Consider the following 20,068-nt stretch of genomic DNA (forward strand, 5'->3'; position numbering starts at 1 on the left):
ATATAATAAATAAATCTTTGGGCCCAAGTGAGCGGGGCCAGAGCAAGCAGAGGTCCTGAGTTTGATTCCCAGCAACCACATTATGGCTCACAACCATCTGTACAGCTACAGTGTACTTATATACATAAAATAAATAAATCTTAAAAAAAAAAAAAAGAATGCAGGCTGAGCAAGCCATGAAAAGCAAGCCGGTAAGCAGTTTTCCCTCCATGACTTCAGCTTCCGTCCTGCCTCTGCATCCCTGCCCTGACTTCCCTTAGTGATAGGGTGTGAACTGAGAGTTGTAAAAATCAAACTCTTTACTCCCCGGCTGCTTCTAGTCATGGCGTTTATCACACCAATAGCCGTCCTAACTAAGTCACATAGATAGGGAGGTTATTATGAATCATTGTAGTTATCTTTTTCCTGAAAATTCTAAAATGAAAATATCTTTAGTAAAATATAAAAGTTTTAAAAAATGTATATGGAAGGATAACACACACACAGAAAATTACACATATGTGCCTCAGTGGTTTTCAGGAACTGTAGACTTTGACCAAGTCCAGAACTTTAGCACCTAACGCCCTGTTTATTTTCTACACTTTCTCCAACAGCACCCACTCTCCAGCATTAGCCACACTTTAAGGTAGCATATTCTAAGAACTCTGTTAATTCATGTTCAGAGTACAGTGAGACCTGACCTCTGATCTCAACTTTTAAACCTGTTTTCTACTAATGCTTTTATCTTATTATTTTTAAAGATTGGTTTTGTTTTGTTTTTTAAGACTTATTTTATTTTATGTATGTGAGTACACTGTCTATCTCTTCAGACCCACCAGGAGAGGGCATCAGATCCCATTACAGATGGTTGTGAACCACCATGTGGTTGCTAGGAATTGAACTCAGGACCTCTAGAAGAGCAGTCAGTGCTCTTAACCTCTGAGCCATCTCTCTAGCCCCTTATCTTAATTATTAAAAGCTACTTTTCTCCATGGAAATGTAGTAATACAGAATTCGACTGTTTTACTCTTTTCCAGAATAAAGAACTAACAGGTATCAGAAACATTTCAAGCCAGGAAGGATCAACGGTAAGCCCTTTGTCTTTAAGTGCAGTAAACACAGATTACAGTAAGACTGGGAAAATCAGTCTGATGTTTACTTGGACAATGAGAGTGACTAAAATTGGGAAAGGAAAAAAAGGAACTATTTAAAACAATGTACTTTCTTTTGTTTCTCTATATATTACAGGCATTATTTCTGCTTTTGTTTAAAAATCTCTCTGAATACTAGCTCTGCAGCTGTTTTTTGTTTTGGTTTTTGTTGTGGTTTTGTTTTGAAATGTCAGTTCTCAGTGCACAAGACAGCATAGCAGTGGGCTCCTTCAGTCTCCACGGCTGTATAGTGAGAAACAGCGCAGCACAGGAAAGGGAGATTGTAGCATTTGGGGGAATTACTGAGAGGCAGAAGTCCGAGTACAAAGTACAGAAGGTTAGGAGGGGTTATGTTTAGGACTGAAATGGACATGTGAGAGCCTAAATTTAGCTTATATAGAGTGACTTTACAATTTTCTTCATCTATTCCAAATAGAAATCTAATAGGAAGACATTGACTGCAGAGGCAGGGACAGACTCCTTACATAAGCTATCTTACGTGGAGGGGTAGAGAGTGAGAGGAGAGAATGCTCATGGGTGTGAGCTGTGCCATGTTGACTTTGCAGGGCCATTGGAAGAGTCATTAGCATCATTGAGGGGAAGTTCTTAGTGGGTTTTTTTTAAATGTGTGTGTGTGTGTGTGTGTGTGTGTGTGTGTGTGTGTGTGCGTGTGTGCGTGTGCGCGTGCTAAAAGAGTATTGCATACAGATCCCTTGGAGAAGGGGTTACAAGCTGTTGTAAGCCACGTGATGTGGGTGCTGGGAACTAAACTCAGGTCCTCTGGAAGAGCATCAAGTGCTTTTAATCTCTGAGCCATCTCTCCAGCACCCACTGGACAGCTTTATTTGTTAGTGGAATAGCTGGTAGCAGAGTGACCTAAGACACTTGAATCATTTTGTCCATGTGATTTGGCCCTCAGCACTTGCAGGTTGTGTTTCCCTGAATACCACATCCATATACACAACCAAATGCAGAAAAGTAATTCTGTATTGAACATAGACAGACATTTTTTATGCCACTCCCTAGACAATCCAATACAATAGCTATTTGTATAGCATTTATATTCTATTAGTATTAGAAATAATGTAGAGATGATTTTAAGCATATAGGAGGATGTGCAGACTATGCAAATGCCTTGGTGTTTAATACAAAGGACTTGAGCATTCAAGGATTTTGTATTTTTGGGGATGGTGCAGGTACCCATCCTTGTAGAGACAGGAACAATTTTGAGGTTATATTTTGTTTTGTGACACTGTATTATTACTGCTGCCCAGACTGGCTCAGACTCAAAGCCTCTGACTGGTCTGACTTATTTTTGACATTATCTCACTTGTCATTCAACTCAATTTTTAAAAACCAATATTTAGTTAAAATTGAATGTTTGGTGGTATTAAGAGGGAATATGAGAATTCCAATATTAGATTTCTTTTTCAAGATAGATGTCACTGGGTAGCCCTGGTTGTCCTGGAACTCTCTTTGTAGAGTAGACCAGGCTGGCCTTCTAGAGGCCTCATGGAGTGCTGGGATTAAAGGCTTGTATCCCTGCCACTGGCAGATATTTTTCAGATAGGATTTTACTTTATGGTCCTGTATAGCCTGGCACTTTATATAGACCAGGCTAGCCTTGAACACACAGAGGTTCACTTGCCTCTGCCTCCTATGTGTTGGGATTAAAGGCATGTGTCACCAAGACCAACCCAGAAAAAAAATTTGAATGATAATATTAAAGGCAGCACAGAATGAGAATGCATGGGGAGCCTGTGGCAGTACAAGTGGTAGAAGACACAGAGGATGAGACCCCTTTGTTCCCCTCTCCTGTGGAGGGGTGGGTAAAAAAGAAAATGGCAGCAGGGTCTTCCTTCTACTGCCTGCCATTCCTTCCCTCTGTTTTATCTGTTCAGTTATTAAAACTGTTTAACTATGAACTGTATAACTGTATCTCATATACTAATCTGTCTCAAAGAACAAAGGCTTACTCTGTCTATTACAGGATGTTGTAGCCAGGACCCAGAAAGATGGCTTCCATATCTTCATTGTTTCTATTAAAACGGAGAAAACAGATGCAGTCTGGGATTTAAATGGTACAGTTAACCTCTAGTCATACATTATCTGTATTCTATAGTTTTTTTTTTCATTAATGTGAATCTATTTCTGTTTAAAACATATCTTTTATTTTTTAAAGATTTATTTATTTTATGTATATGAGTACACACTGTAGTTGTACAGATGGTTGTGAGCCTTCATGTGATTGTTGGGAATTGAACTTAGGACCTCTGCTTGCTCTAGCCAACTCCACTTGCTCTGGCCCAAAGATTTATTTATTATTATAAGTTCACTGTAGCTGTCTTCAGACACACCAAAAGAGAGCATCAGATCTCATTATGGGTGGTTGTGAGCCACCACTTGGTTGCTGGGATTTGAACTTAGTACCTTTGGAAGAGCAGTTGGTGCTCTTACCCAGTGAACCATCTCACCAGCCCAAAACATATCTTCAAGGATAGATTTGTTAGTTATACATTTATTTTGAAGTCCTAAAACTTAATGGTTATCTTAATACTAATACACTTTTTAAATAGATATGGAGAGATGAGCTTATGTTTAAAAATGTTACTAAAAACTTGATTATTAATTAACTCTTGGATTTCTTCCTCCCCATTCCCCTTTGCTGCTGTCACTAGTTTCTCTTTCTATGGTGGGTCCTCATGGGTACATCTCTGCATCAGACTGGCCTCTCATGATTGTGAGTATTTCGCCTCCTCATTTCCAAATTAATTTTTAAGAATTTTAAGAGTTCAGTAGTAACAATTGCTTTGACATGTCCTCTATTTCTGCTTTCAGAGAGACTAAGAAATGAAGGGTGGGAGAATCAAGAGATGTCTGCTTTCTAGAGTTAAAAGGGTCAGAGGCTCACACTGTTTCTCTCCCTGCAGTTTTATATGGTGATGTGTATCGTTTACATATTATATGGTGTCCTCTGGCTGCTGTGGTCTGCCTGTTACTGGAAAGATATATTAAGAATTCAGTTCTGGATTGCAGCTGTTATTTTCCTAGGAATGCTTGAAAAGGCAGTTTTTTATAGTGAATACCAAAACATCAACAGCACTGGACTGTCAAGTAAGTTTTGACTGTTTCTATGAGTTGTATATAGTGTATTTTAGCTAGTGTAAGCATAGCTGGAGGAAGACCTCTTTTGTACATAGGTTTGCAAATATCTGTGTTCCCAGTAAAGAGGACGGAAGCCAACAAGAGAATGTTAGGAGGCTTGGAAGGTGGCTCAGTTTGTAAAGCACTTACTAAGAAAGAAAGCATTCAGTACCCATGTAAGAGCCACATGTGGCTGCACACATACTTACAACTCCAGCCTTGGGGGCGGGGGAGTCCATGGAGCTTGCTAGCTAGCAGTCTAGCTGCAGGGTCAGTAAGAGACTGTCTCAGGGGAATGAGGTGGAGAGCAATAAATCAGGACACCAGTGTCGTCTGGTGCATAAGCATGTGCACTGCACAGAGTGACAGTTTAGAGTAGCACCCTGATCATCCGAGCTAGAACATGTGCTCTCTCCTTTTTTTTCTTTCTAATTTTCCTTTTTGGAAAAAGAAAATTTCCCATTCTCTAATTATATTAAAACAATACCAAGATATGGGTAAGGGCACCTTAAGTGTCGCCAGTGATTTTAATATTTTACTTTTCTGAGTTTTGTTTTTTTCTCTCCTTGGAAAAAAGAAAAGAAAGGCTCTTGAGCCCCAGAGAGTAAGTCTGTGGTATCTGTAGTCTGTGCTCTCCTCTTCTCTTCACCCTGCAAAAGCTTCCTATGATCAAAGGAGGTCCTACCATGGTTTGCACAGTGGGATGCTTGAAGCTGGCTAGGCTGCTGTTTCAGATATGTGCGTTGGCTTGGAGAAGATAGAGACAAACGGGTCACAGGAGTGAGCACTTGGTCTTACCACTGACACTTTGAAGATTTCAAAGGGGTAAAAATGTCCTTTTGAATGCAGTTACAAATGAGTTTGGCATCAATTATTAACAGGCATAGTGATGCTAGCCAACTCTAGGGAAAAAAACTGAATTGAAATATACATGCCACTTTGGACTCATGTTGCTATTTATTGGAGCTGAGTGGTGGATTCATAGTAATTTATCACACTAATTTCTCTCTGTTGAGGAATGTTTGAAATTTCTGAAAAAAGCATATCTACAAAAGACTAAACAAAGGCCAACATGGAGGACTACGTGGTAGAGCTGTTCCTGCTATATATGGCTTGTGTATACATGCACAGAGATGTTTGCATATGTGCTCTAAGTCAGATATCGAAGTGCTGGGGGTGTATCCCAGTGGTGGTAAATTGCCTAGCTTACATAGGCCCTGGACTCCTTCCCAAGTACTGTCAGGGTCAGGGGGAGGTCGTATAAGATGATAAAGCATTAGGGTTGGAACAGGACTGAGTGTCAGAGAAGGTAGCTCATCCCCTTTCTGTTCTGGGAAGGATCTCTTACCTAGAGAGAGCAAGGGTGGTATGGACTGAAGAATAGCAAAACCCAGAGGTCTATGAAGAAATGAAATACCACTTGGGGCCATCAGAGAATCCAAGTCCTTCATCTGAGGTGTCATCAAAGGGGTTAGCAAAGAAACTATGAGTCACTGTCAGTATGTTTGAAGAGTCCTACAAAGCCCATGTACTAAACATTTTTGACTTTGCACACCACATGATCTCTGATGACTCAGCTCTGACCTGAGTAAAACACAGCCACAGACAACAATAAGCAAGTAAGCATGTCTGTGTTATGATAAAACTTGGCTTACAGAAATATGCAAGGACAGATTTCAACATCAAGTCTGGACTCCATAACAGAGTCCCCAGAGCCACGAGTGCTCCTGGTCTCTCTGTTTTATACTCCGACATTGCACTCTACTGCATATACACTGTGCTTTCCTCTCTTTTTGTGCTTCCCAAGGGCTATATTTGCCCTTTTCTTCCTCCACATATATCCACTTAGTCTGTAAATCCTCATTTCCAGACCAGTTATGTGCCCCCCAGATGTGTATTAGGTTGCTCTTTCTCCTAGTCCCAGGGTTACTGTGTCACATGCAGCCCTCCCCGTGCTGAGTTGTGTCTGCTTACATGTCCTAGCCAGAGTTCAAAGTCTATGCAGATAGAGCTCAAGGTGCCTCTCATATATATAGCAGGAGCACAATGAATACTTGCATTTCTTTTTATGGGTTAGAGTTTGAACCCAGCGCCTTGTGCATTCTAGACCAGTACTGTAAGTATACATCTTAAGTGAATAAATGACAAAGGTACTAGAAAAAAGAGAACTTCAGAGGGCATGATGGCTTTCAGATATTTGCTGTACATGAAGAGGGATGTAGCTGGAGGGGAGCTCTGATAGGTTTCAGGTTGACATAAGAAAACTGCCCAATAGAGCTAGCTGATCACACCTGTGGTGAGTCCTCAGGAGGTAGTGTTGCCTTTCACTGAGGCCTGGAATATCAGTTGATGTCAATGTTGATGCACAGTAATTTTTTAGCGTGTGTCAATGTCACTGTACAGGTCTTCAAGAGTACACACAACCAGTTGTTTTCTTTTCTTGTTCCTCAGCTCAAGGTTTACTGATATTTGCAGAGCTGATATCTGCAGTTAAGAGGACATTGGCTCGCCTGCTTGTGATCATTGTGAGCTTGGGTTATGGCATTGTGAAGTAAGTATTGCTGTGATGAACAGCTCTCGACAACTCTCCAGTCTAGTGCTTCAGCTCATGTGTACCAGGACCTCTGTGGAACTGGGGGCTTGTCAGTTGCTACCTGAATCCCCAAGGGGAAACTCTGCGGGAACATGGGTTTAAAAAAAAAACTTGAATGGACTAGCCATTTTATATTGTCTCCAAATGAAGATCCGGAATTGAATCCCTGTAGCCAAGGTGTCCTGAGCATCCTAAGTGTGGAGATTATAAGCATTGCCACCACACCTTAACTTTAGTGGTCTATGTCTTACTGTAAAGGTGCAGCAAATCCAGACCCAGAGTTTGGAACCGTAATAACTAGAGACCACCATTTATTTTCTAGTGGACATTCCATCCTCTTTTGCCCTACAGACCACAAGGCCATGAAGTTCTGGACACCCTGTTCTAACATGAGGTCTACTAAGAGAGCTCCATAAAAGGTCCAGAAACTGAGAGAGTGAAGGCAGGGGGATTGGTCACACCACACTGCATCTTCCCTTCTCAGGACCCCATTTACCTCTGTCTTGATTTCTCTGTTTCAACAAGCTTGCAGAAGAGGCTTGGGGCTGATATAAGAACCACACATTGAATAAGGTGTACCTAGGTATGCAAGAAACATGGGATGGGCCCAACTTGCAGGGATTCCACTGGTAACAGTGATGGTAATAGCAGGAGACCAGTGCTCCTAGCCATCCAGGTGACGATACTGTTACTGTCATAAAGCAATCTGAGGGATGTACCTAGAGATGAACTCAGTGCTTGGGAGGGCTGTATCCCACAGGGACACCTATCCTTCTTTTGTGGGTGACCTCTGGTAGGTGAAGGTAGTCACCATCTGGGTCACTCTAATCTACAGGATTCATTAGTGGGCTGTAGAATTGCCCTGCTCAGGGAACCAGGAGGGGTCATGCACTCCCAGAGTAGTCCTCCCACCTGAGACTAACCATACCACTCAGCAAGGCACAGGCAGCTTGGGAGAGGTGAGAGGAAGGACATTTTGAAGTCAGCTGGTCTCTTTGCACAGTAGTGCGATTGTTTGGCAGGTGCTTTAAGTGCATGTCTAAGGATATTTTCAAGTTAACCTAGGATCACTGGGGAAGCAGCATTGATGTTAGCTAATATAAAAAATACTAGGAGAAATTTAGGAGCTCTAAAGTGTCCACGGCAAGAGCAGAGGTAGAAGAGTGGTACTAAGTGTGGCTGCAAGGATCTGCATTCCTTAGGCCTTCTTTTTGCGTCTCACTGTGTTTGAGAGCACAGCTAGAGCCAAGATGTCAGGCTTCCAGGCTCTTCATGAAGGGGAGACAGGGGAGAAGTGAAAATGAGTGATGGCGTTGGGTCGACTCTGGAATCCAGATGATTTTGATGTAGCTGGTGTTTCATTCACAAGGGCAGTAGAGACTGTTTGGAAATTGCTATCTAAGCCCAGATGCAAACATGGAAACCAAGCTATGTCTTTGAATTACAGATCTTCCTTTATAACTGTCATAATTGTGATCTGCCACTCCCTGTGGTGTAAGGAAGATTCTGGCCCCCATGAGGACTATAAGTTTTATTTCAATTTAAACTCCAATTTCTCACATATTATTGGCTAATTTAACTCATACATGTCTTGGAGTTCTGGTCACTTTTGTAAATGTTTTTTATTCAACTTCATTTCTAATTGAATGTGGCAGGTGCATACAAACAATGCTACAGAGTAAAGATTAGCCAAGTTGCTTACCTCTGAGTGGTGCTGAAAGCCAGCCTGTGATTTTGTTGGCTTTCTGGTAGGGGCTCTTTATTCACAGTTTGCTCTGCCCAGATCTTTCCATTCTAAAGGCAGGAAGGTAGGCAGGATCTGTGCTTCTCAGCAGCTTGGGTTTCCTGGAGGGTTCTGTTACATAGAGCATTCTGAAGGTAATGAGAGTGCTCTTCTCCCTAAATGCGTTGGGTTATTGCTAGCTATAAATGGTTTTTTCCCCTAGTTTTTGACAATAATGGTAAAGCTGCCATAAGTGCTGTCAAACAAGCTTTTAGGTAGACATGTTCTGTTTTTCTTGAAAAAATGTTGTGGAGTAGACTTGTTAGGTCCTAGCTAGGTCTGTCGACACCTGTATTCCTAGCACTTAGGACATGGAGTCCAAAGGATCTCTAGTTCAAGGCCAGCCTGGGCTGCATTCCAAGCCCTTCCTTGCCTGAACCTGAAGGGGGCCACCACCCTGATCTCCTTTTCCACACCCAACACTTAGCTCCTTGCCTTAGATTTTGTTTTAACATGACTTTCTTAGATAGGTTTTCAAAGCCATTTTTTTCCTTCTAATTACTCTGAGAAGTGGGTTTTTAAAGTATTTTAAAATGTATGTGCAATCAATTCTGATTTGTAGATCTCATCTATATTCAGATTGTTAATTGTAAAGGAAAATATATTTTCCCCTACTTATCATTTATAAGACTCAAAACTTTTTTTTTTCTTTTTTTTTTGATTTTTTGAGACAGGGTTTCTCTGTGTAGTCCCGGCTGTCCCTCGAACTCAGAAATCCGCCTGCCTCTGCCTCCCAAGTGCTGGTATTAAAGGCTTGCGCCACCACGCCTGGCCAAAACTATTACTTTTAAGTTTAAAGATTAAAAACCAAATTATGTTATCAGCCCTGCTCTGAGAGGCAGGAAACTAGAGAGAGGGTGCTGGTGTCCTTATGTTCATCCTGCTCTGTGCCGGTCACAAGGAGAGTCGGCCTCTCTAAGGCGGTGCTTTGTGTGGTTTCCAGTTAATAGAAGTTATAACCTCTATCAGCCCCTAGAAGCTGGTAGATCTCTTCCTAGGCTTACCACCCCATTCCTCCATACTAATTTCAAATCCTCTGGCACCTTTGTGGCCAGCCACACAGTTTCTTCACTGGCACCTGTACAGGTTCAGGTCCTAGAGGGCAGACTGGGTGGGTATTCCTGGCTTCTGATTGTGTCCTGTGAAATAGAACTCAAGCACTGCCATTCGACAGATCGGTGTATTGATCCCTTGGATTCTGTGTTCAGATGCACTCTGCTTACGAATGCTCTCTCCCCGCCTCCCCTTCTTGCTTACTCCAGGCCTCGCTTAGGAACAGTGATGCACCGGGTGATTGGACTGGGACTGCTTTACTTGATCTTTGCAGCCATTGAAGGCGTCATGAGAGTCATCGGGGTAAAAACCACATTAACTCACTCACCCCTTTTGTTGCTGTGGAATACTATCATACTTTGTCTCTTCATTTTTCTTTGTTTTTAAAGATAAAAGCATATGGAAAAGTCCAATCTGAGCTTTTTTTAGATGGAATAGGCTGCCTTTTTTTCATACTTTGTAAAGGGTGAGCCCGGCAGAGTACTTCCTAAAAGGGCTGATGGTGAAAGCGCTATTGATGTTGCTTTTGGAGGCAGCTCTATGCACAAGTGTCTGCTCATCAGGGACATATGTCTCTGCCCTTACATCGTTTATGCAGACATATCTTCCTTAATCCTGGGCTTAGAAGCGGATCAGATGAGCAGGATAGAAACGGATTACATAGGCAGGAAGGTATAAACTCTTCACTGGGATGCGCAGCCGGCCTCTTCTCATCACCTCTAACTTCACTCTGACTGTACTTGCTGTCTGGGGAGTCAGCAAGGTCCACTGCTGGAAGAACCAGGAGAAGGTCACGTTCAGGGAAGACTCTGATCATGTGGGCAGCAACACTTGGTCATCTGAGGAAGTGTTGGTATTTTCATCTCTGAAAACCTCTAAGGAAAAAAAAGCAAAGCAAGCCAAAAACTCCATGAAAGGAGTGTGGGTTCTTCTTAGGAATTCCATAGAGGGCCAAGTGCTTAAGGAGCTAGTATATTTGTCTGATCCAAAGAATCTTGCATTTTATCCAAAACATACTTGAATTCAGTGGGAAGGTCAGATCATTGTGCACAGAGCAGTTAATCTGTGTGTTGTCACTAAGTTCACCTCACATAATTTTGTTTGGCTCTTAGAAGAGGACATTTTTCAAAGTATTAAAAAAGCTTTATTCCAGTTGTCTTGATACATTTGCACTGTGTGTTTCCAATCTGTTCTTTAGTTCTCTGAGCATATTTATTCCTTTGCATAATTATGAATCCTTCCTATAATCTCAAATATGTGTGTGTATAATTCATAGGAAATTAATTTTTTCTAAAAAAAACTAGGAAAAATACTACCCCACATATAAACACAGTATTACACATTTTAAAATTTGCATATTCAGCAGTTAGATACTGGCTGTTTTGAAACAAGTGCTTAAATTATAGTTTGTTTCTCCCTTCCCACGGTCTCCCACCTCCACTCTGCTTTTTTTGCACGAGTATGTCCCTTTACCATTAGGGGAGGTCAGGAGCTAGTTTTTCTGATAGTCCCAGTTCTAGGTTTGGTGTAAAAAAGGAGACTGAAATAATAGGTCTGGGTGAGACTGGGGCATGAAGAGCATTGTATTTATTTGCCAATCCATTTATTTCTCTGTAACAGTGAATCATTAATCCACTCTAAGATCCTTTTGAGTGTCCCACTCAAGAACTCTGGATTTTAAACCAAGAATACCAGAGGGGAGTGTGTACTAGCCTTAGGGAAGTTTGGAAGTGCTCAGCCATTGAGCTAGTCAGGGCACATCAAAATTAAGAGCTCTTGAGCAGGTGTAGAGCCTTGTGATCACCTGCCGGGAGCTGAGAGCGGATTAGCGATTCACTGCTAGATTTCTAACATAAAATAAAATTGGTAAGAAATTACATTTATTGTTCCCAAAACAGATGATTTCTATGTGCTGAACACATTCATTCCATAAGGTATAAAACAGTACAAAGTTGGAGGTGATGAAAAGCAAAGCTGTTTTTCTTCATCAGATGATACTTTTATACTGCAGTGAAACTTGTGTAAACTTAGGCTCTCCATACTTTTATCTTTCAGGGTTCTAAACATTTAGCTGTTGTTTTGACTGACATTGTTTTAGCAGTTATTGACTCCATTTTTGTGTGGTTCATATCCTTTACCATGTCCTTCCAAAATAGTTGGTGGTATCATTAAAATCAGATTACTTTTAATTCATAATAATAGTGGAATAAAATATAGTTGTACGTTATGGTTTTCTCAATGTAGGAGTTTAGTTAAAGGCAAGAAAGAGCTAACTCGCCAGACAGGAATGTCTCTATTTTTTTGTTAATTCATGAAGTATGTACACTTAAGTGCGCACCTCACACAGTGAGGCACAAAAAGAGTACTGTCTCTATGTTTGCAGAGTTCACACCTGATAAAGAGACAAGTGTGTGACTTCATTGAAGCAGCATAGATGAAATCGCCATTTTAGAGTGCTGGTGTGAGACTAGAGGCAGGAGGAAAACTCTGGCAGAAAAAGTAAAGATGTCACATGTCCTAGCTTAGGTTTATTGTGTGTAAATGTGGTGAGGAGTCATGGCAGATGAGGTCATAGGGAAGATATAATGGCATGGATGAGTCCTGTGTAGCCTCTGCAGTGGCTTCTCAGAGATACTTGCCTTCCTGTGGTGAATGGACAGGAAGTAGATACCTCTGGAGCTGGAACAGCAGAGCTGCAGTAGAGATGGAGGCAACCCCTCCCTTAGCAGTGCCTCTCTGTCCTGACGGCCTGGCCTCTGCCTTGGTGCATTTACAAAGGAGCCCAAGCTACCTCTTTTCCAAAGTGGTTTGTGCTTGGAACTTTTGAGAAGTCAGGGAATAGATCTTGCATTAAGCAATTGAGCTTTAGACTTCATCCTAAAGAATTTTATAGCCAGTTGTGGTGGTGCACACCTTTAATCCTAGTACTTGGGAGGCAGAGGCAGGTAGATCTCTGAGTTGGAGGCCAACATGAACTATAAAGAGAATTCAGAGACAGTCAGGACTATATAAGGAGACCCTATCTCAAAACAAATAAACAAACAAAATGTGCTGTTTTCTCATGGGAACTTAAAGATAACATTCAGAGATTTCTTCTTAATTATCCACAGAGGGACTTAGTGGGAAGCACTCAGGTTTAGGTAACTGTAGAAGACAAGTCTCCTTTGGACAGCATGGACTTTGTTACTTTCCAGTACATTGGGGTGGGAATGTGAGGAAAGCAAGGTGAAAGGTTTAATTTACTCAGTGGTCATAAAGAAACCCAGAAATTAAAATAGTTCTGGATGGTATTGAGGGTGACCAGAAGTAAGGTACTGTAGTACTCCTTTCCTTTGAACTTGAGTGTGTAAAGTTCCCTCTCAGCTGCTCTTTGGTCATTTTTAGTACTATAAAGTGAGAAATGGGTTTTCTGAATGGTTACAGATGATAAGCAGATAGATACAAGCAAGGGTAGATATAAAATTGATGGGTTTGGATAATGGCTTTGTTGACTTTTATTTCAGTGAACCTAACACAAAAGCAGTTAATCCTGTAAGAATCTAACTTACAGGTTCAGAGTTGGTAGCCTTTCTATGTCTCCCCATGTCCCCGCCCCACCCCCTTTCCTGCTTGGTTATTGTTTTTGCTGTTTTGCTGCAGGCGAATGACTCTGATCTTGTTCTTCTGGCCAGCCTGCCTCTCTCTCTCCTTGACTCGGGCTTGTGCTGGTGGATATCCTTTTCCTACTGCAACAGCATGCTGGGCTGGCTCTCTCCACCTTGTGGAGCCTGTGCGCTTTGTCACTGCTTTCTCTTCTGCAGGGGGTGGCCGTAGGTGACTTAAACTTGACCTAAACAGTGTCCTGGTAAGTGAAGGTTTAGGCAGTTTCAAATTTGCTTCTGTGTTTTTAATCCCTTAGCTTTTAAAGAACACTTTCGGATGATTTAGCAAGAACAGATTTGTTTGTTTATTTGATACGTGTAAGGGGTACAGTGTGTTTGCATTTTTGTAGGCTCTCACAGTAGGTCCTAATTAGCTGGATTGTGTTACTTTAGAAGCTAGTCTTGCCAGGCCTGGTGATGCACACCTTAATCCCAACATCCTACGTTTTCTTTTAACTATACTTTGCCGTTTGCCATGTTTTTCCTTAACTGGTTTTTCACATTTTTATAAGTTTGGCACAGACTATGAAGACTCTAAGGCTAAGAAAGAACACAGTGAAATTTTCATTGTATAGGCATTTTACAAATACACTCATCTTTGCAGTGCTGGGTAAGCCATCTATACCTTTTTCAGAAATAGCCCATTTTAGAATTGTATGTTCTCTCATGGGTGACTTTCTCTGTCTTTCAGCTTCTATAGTGTTTATGGTGTGGACAACAAAGACCTTCAGGATCGCAAAATGCCAATCAGTAAGTAAAGTCTTAAATGTCTTAAGATTTAATTAAATTATTGATTAGATAATTAAAGTGGTTAATTAAATTATTACAGAATTAAAGCATTTAATTAAATTAATTATTTAAGCAGTTGTTTTTATTTATACTGTTTTGTGGAATTTCAATGAGTTTAGTTTGTAAAATAATTTTATTGGGCATTTTAAAAATCTATTTTCTGTAGAGTTTTCAAAACTTGTTTTCTATTTTAAATAACTCTTAAGCTGGAGGTAGATCTCTGTAGAATGCTTGCCTCAAAGCACAAACCGTAGGTTTGACCCCATTGTCACATAAACTGTCAGTAGTACAAACCTTTAATTGCAGCCCTCAGAGGTAGAGGAGGCAGGAGGATCTAAAGTTCAGGGCAAATTTGGGCTATGTTTGACCCTGTCTCACAACACCAAAAGTAAATAACTATTTGAGCAAGTTTCTCTCAAAATTTTTATCCTTTTTTCTGAACTTCTTTTATACATCTTGAAAAATAATTTTGTGCCTTTTTTTCTTTCTTCTTAGCTTTCGGTGATAGAGATAGTACCCAGCTCTTTGCGTATGCTTTGCCTCACTGAGCTATATCCCCAGCCTGGCTTTGTCCCTAGGTGGGACTAAATACCGAAGTCTGGTGTGTTGCTTTGATGTTGCACTCAGCACTGGCTTTGGGGAGATGTCTGGTGCTTACTCTAGCTGGAAGAACACTGTTTCACTTAGCCTGGTTCTTGAGACCATAGGTGTGCTCACTAAGTGCCCGGAAGCCTAAAGCTGCTGCAGTGTAAGAGACAATTGACGGAAAGAAGCTGAACTTCTGGTTTTTCCCCCTCTTTAATATTTTCTGCTTAAAGTTCTAAGTCCCAGTTTTGATTTTTTTCCCTAAATCTTTCTGTTGGTCCTAAAATTTTGTAAAGGGAAATATGCATGCTTTTTAGAAACAATGCTTACAACGTAGGTTTCCTTAGAAGAAAATTATTGCAATTTTATTTACAAGGAAGAGGTTTGCCAGCTGGAGAGGTCTCAGTCCTGCCTGTGTACGGTTTGGGTGGGACACTTGTACCTTATCAGAAGGTTGATGTTCTGTGTTTGGATTATCCTCACCCTAGGACTGGATGGAGCTGTGGGTTGACGATGCGTTTTGGAGCTTCCTCTTTTCAGTCATCCTTATTGTGATAATGTTCTTATGGAGGCCGTCAGCAAATAATCAGAGGTAACCAACATGGGGGTACCGCCTTGGAAGCACTTGCTGGTTGTCTTCTGTGCTGTTGAAAACAGTAGGAGGCACAGCGCACAGAAAGCATTAGAAAATCCAGAATTGGTAAACACGAGACTTTTTTTTAATTCTTCAAAGGAAGAAAATGACTGACACCCATTTACCCAGGAAGCTGCAGTAGATGCTAACAACCTGGTGATGTTTTTGTTATTCTAGTGGAGCCAGTGTTCACTTGAATTCCCCCCAAATCCTGAGCATTGTTTAGGCCCTATAAAAGAGGTCCCATGTACTTTGCATCTTCCATCGATTGAATCTGTCTTTTGTCTGTTATCCTGAACGCTGCTTATTGTAAAAGTTATAGATGCTTTACTACTTTGATGTAGCCATCCCTAAAGCTTTGTTATGATAATTGTCATGTGGAGACTTTTTTCCCCTAAGTTTTACTGTGCTTAAATATGTGAGAAAAATAAACCTTAAGGTCAGACTCTGAAAGTGTTGACCCAGCACCTGCTAAAGTAATCCTGCCCCAAGTCATTCTCCACCTCACACCTCAGGGCAGGGAACTGCTGGCCTTGATAGTTGTAGGGACCCTGACAGAACACACAGACAGAGACTGTCAGGAAGCGCTTTGTTTTTAAGCAGTTGTGTAGTCAAGTGAGACAACCGGCATAACGGATAGAAGACTGTGAGATAGAAGCATTAAGTAAGCAGTCCTGGAGGTAGATGAGGACTCTGTGAAGAGCTGGAATTTACAGTAGAGCTCTAAGATAGAGTTAGCACCTGACAGACTAGGCTAGGAAAGAGTGTGCACTTGGGGGGACGTGTGGAAAAGTCATGGTGCATAGCACCCAGGACGGTGTGCTATTCTGTTAGTGCAGCAGGGGCAGTGCTCTTACCACATACTTAGAAGTGCTTTGGGTTTAGTAGTTTTTCTTCAGAGTTTAGAATATTTGCATAGACTTTACTAGCTAAGTATCTTAATCTGAAATCCAGAATGCTCAGAGTCAGAAAGTTCTAGCGTGCCTGACTGATGCTCAGACAGGTATACAGTTTGGGACTCTAGATAATCAGGCTTTTTTTTTTTTTTTTTTTGGTTTTTCGAGACAGGGTCTGTCTGTATAGCCCTGGCTGTCCTGGAACTCACTCTGTAGACCAGGCCGGCCTCGAACTTGGAAATCCACCTGCCTCTGCCTCTCAAATGCTGGGATTAAAGGCGTGTGCCACCACTACCCGGCTCAGTCTATTTTTTATTTCAGGAAATCTGGGCAGGGAGAGCAGGACTTTATGTCACAGGGCTGAATGTCAGTTCAGAAAGCTGTACTGTAGACTGTAGTGGCCAGCCCACCTTCTCTTTACCTTCTCCAAGGCGTTAACTACTGAGTTTACTGAGTTCCTTATGTATCCCTCTAGGGGAAATGAAATGGGCATTCTAGGACGTGTGTTTCCTTCTGCTTTCAACGAGTAGTCTATTAGGCCAGTAGTAGTTCAGCTGGTGAAGGTCTTGTCCTCAAACTTGTAGACCCGAGTTCACTGCCGGGACCTACATGCTGGAAGTAGAGAGACGGCTCCTGAAAGTTGTCCTTTGACCTCCAGTTGCGTGAGCACATTCATGTACATGTACACACACTACGAAATATAATAAAAATGTTTTAAATGACTGGGCATGTTGGGGCATACCTTTAATCAGACGAGGCAGAAGCAGGTGGGTCTGTGTAAGTTAAAGGCCAGCCTGGGATACATGGCAAGACCTTGTCTTTAAAAGAACTTTTTAAAAAAATAAATACTAAAGATAAAATAGTCATATATATATGTACTGTTCTGTACCTTTCTTTTAAAAATTACTTCTATCTCATACTGTGGATAGATGCATCACAGTAACCAAAGGCTGTTCAGTATTTTGTAATGTGAGTGGATATATATCTATATGTATAAGTATACACACACACACATATATATATATACATACACATATATACATATGTATGTATATTCAAAAATATTAGACATTTTGTTATCAGGAGTGATTTCTGGATTCTTTTGGAGGTACTTTTCTAGTGTGCAAAAAGGACCTTTACTTTGAAAGATATGGCCCAAAAGACCTTAGGAAAGATTGTCTCCTCAACATGCCTCACATGTGATTTATTTAATATATGTTGTATTTAATAATTAAAATACAAAAATGTCTAGAGGATTCTAAGATGTGTTTATTTAAATATAGACTCATTTGGTAATGATGAAATGAAACACCAGCCCTCTAAACACAATGCTCTTTGTTCACCTATAAACCTCTTCTCCTTGAGGGCTGGAGAGATAGCTCAGTGGTTCAGGGCGCTGGCTGTTTACCCTCTTGTGGACGATGCGGGTTTAGCTCTCACTACCCATGTAGTGGCTTACAACCACCTGTAAGTTCAGTTCTAGGGCATCTGATGCCTTTTTTCTGGCCTCTGCAGACACCAGGCATGTAGTGTACTTAAATATATGCAGGTGACACTCATAAATAAACCTTTCAGTTTCTTCCTTGCTATACTGGATACTATGTAGAAATAAATCTTGTCATCAACAGTATTTTTGAGAAAGTATTTGATCTTATCACCTTTAATATCACTAATCAAATTAGCACCCTCTTCTCATGAGGGAAAATGCTAAAATGTGGTGGGCAGGGTTCGTTATCTTAGTGCATAAGAAACTTGGACAATACCGTTTTTTATATGCAGTGACTGACAGTGATTAGGTTTAAAGCGCCTTTGTTTTTATTTAGGTATGCCTTCATGCCCTTGATAGATGACTCTGATGATGAAGTCGAGGAATTCATGGTAACATCTGAAAATTTAAGTGCGTGATATGTGGTTTTTGGTTTTTGGTGGTTTTTTTTTTTTAATGACTATTGTACATATTTTAACAGAAAGAAATTTTTACTTGAGATGCAAGGTCACATACATTTCAAATTTTTTCCTATGAGAACTAGAGAGATGTCTCAGCCTCTAAAGTATTTATTTGCCTTGCAAGCATGAGGACATGAGTTCAGTCCCCAGAACAATTTTAACATTGGTATTTAAAAAAACAAGCAAACAAAAAAGCTGGGCATGGTAGCATGTCTATGTAGTCCCCGTGCTGGGGAAGACAGATCACTGGAGCTCATCATATATGAAGAAAATAATTTCATATCATATATAATAACCATACATTGCCGCTTATATGTCAAGCAAGTAAAACATTTCCAAGATGGATGTGTGTTTGTGTGTGTGTGTGTGTGTGTGTGTGTGTGTTAGAGTGCTAGTGATGAAATCTAGGGCTTCACACATTCTAGGCAAATGTTACCTCTGAGATATATCGCAAGCCCCCAGAGATGTCTTATTTTCAAAATACAGTAAATCGTACACATTTTTAAATCCTTAAACTTTGAAGTAAATCGAATTGGGGGACACGTGTATGCCTGAGCTCTTCCACAGGTACACTTTAGAGCAGCAAGTTGAAACCTGGAGGACACTGCTCAGGTCAGGGGCAGAAAGGCAGATACCACATGTTATTATAGAGAGAGAAGCCAAAACTGTTGATCTCAGGTGCAGAGATAAAAAAAGGTTGAGGCAAGGAGAAAAGCAGGAACAGTAGTAGACAACAGTTGCTTAAAAGAGACAGAATTCTAGCTAGACAAGAGGACAAGGCCTCGTGGTTGTACAATAGGGTGACTATAGTAGCTCATTGCCTTCAAAATAGCTTCAACTCCAGTACAAAGAAATTATCATTTTGAAGTGATATAACACCCTACTGTGCACTGACACACTGTGCATTATGTAGGTCAAAGTACTACTGTACCCGTAAATTGTTGATTGTTGAATCAATTCAGAAGCCTGCCAGCTTTCCCTATGCTGCTTTTTAATTTCTGAAATGGCATATGAAGCTCCTCCTCTGGCCAAAGTGTCTAATCCTAACTTGCTTTTAAAAAATAATCATTTTTCTTATTGGGGTATTAAGTGTGAAGTTATAATTTTCTAATCTTTTATATGTCTCTGATGTTTCTCATTGTAGCTGAGGGAATAAAACTAAGAGCCTCAAAAACGGTTTCAAACGGAACAGCTAAACCTACGTCTGATAATTTTGTGAGTATCTGTATTTAGTAGTCTTTGTCTAACACTCTAGAGTCTGTTTCCATGCCAGAGTCACTGATTGTCAAGGGAGGTTTTGCTGAGGTGTGTTTTTAAATCAGCTGTTTCCACCCGAGGTGCAAGTTGAGGCCATGATGGCAGTGCTTCTCTTGTCTGTCCTCATCTGTCGGGCTGGGCTTGGCCAACAGCCCCAGCTTCCCCAGTGCTGCTGTGTCTGAGTGCATGGCTAGCCAGGGCTCTACCAGGTCCATCCCAGACTGAGGCTTTGTCTTGGTAAAAGAAAGGCAGTGGTGGCTTTTAAGCATATCCAAGCCATCTCTTTTGAAGCCTCCTTAGGTACAGTACAGATGGTTACCTGTTGGGAAAAGGACTTCGTATGTCCCATTCACTTCTTAAAGCCTTGAGAGCATGAGTAAACTGTAGAGTATAGGGCAGGGATGAGTTTATAAGTTATTTTATTTATTCTTATGTATATGTAGTATGTGTACCACATGTGTGCCTGGTGCCCTCTGGTCAGAGTCTGGAACCTCCGGAACCAGTTATGCCTGGTTGTGAGCCACCATTTGGGTAAACCCAGAGCTCACTATACAGATCAGACTTGCTTCAGTCTGTCTGCTTTGCCTCCTGAGTGCTGGGATTAAAGGTCTGCACT

The 20,068-nt window shown here is 41.1% G+C and overlaps 1 protein-coding gene across 5 annotated transcripts in view; it reads left to right on the plus strand.

Moving 5' to 3' along the window:
* Positions 1 to 20,068, plus strand: part of Tmem87b (transmembrane protein 87B) — a 35,959-nt gene that overhangs the window by 9,087 nt on the left and 6,804 nt on the right. For 2 of the 5 annotated variants that reach the window (NM_028248.2, XM_011239791.2), the window contains 12 exons: positions 1,017 to 1,067; positions 3,121 to 3,211; positions 3,809 to 3,870; positions 4,061 to 4,244; positions 6,726 to 6,825; positions 9,913 to 10,006; positions 11,759 to 11,830; positions 13,846 to 13,954; positions 14,036 to 14,094; positions 15,207 to 15,310; positions 18,072 to 18,145; positions 19,340 to 19,410. In NM_028248.2, coding sequence (NP_082524.2) covers positions 1,017 to 1,067; positions 3,121 to 3,211; positions 3,809 to 3,870; positions 4,061 to 4,244; positions 6,726 to 6,825; positions 9,913 to 10,006; positions 11,759 to 11,830; positions 13,846 to 13,954; positions 14,036 to 14,094; positions 15,207 to 15,310; positions 18,072 to 18,145; positions 19,340 to 19,410 — 1,071 coding nt within the window. Of the gene's footprint in view, positions 1 to 1,016; positions 1,068 to 3,120; positions 3,212 to 3,808; positions 3,871 to 4,060; positions 4,245 to 6,725; positions 6,826 to 9,912; positions 10,007 to 11,758; positions 11,866 to 13,342; positions 13,415 to 13,845; positions 13,955 to 14,035; positions 14,095 to 15,206; positions 15,311 to 18,071; positions 18,146 to 19,339; positions 19,411 to 20,068 lie in introns of all 5 variants that reach the window. The other 3 variants (NM_001355629.1, XM_011239790.2, NM_001355628.1) reach the window with 2 other exon arrangements.

Source organism: Mus musculus, chromosome 2, assembly GCF_000001635.26.
Source record: "Mus musculus strain C57BL/6J chromosome 2, GRCm38.p6 C57BL/6J".
Taxonomy (NCBI): Eukaryota; Metazoa; Chordata; class Mammalia; order Rodentia; family Muridae; genus Mus; species Mus musculus.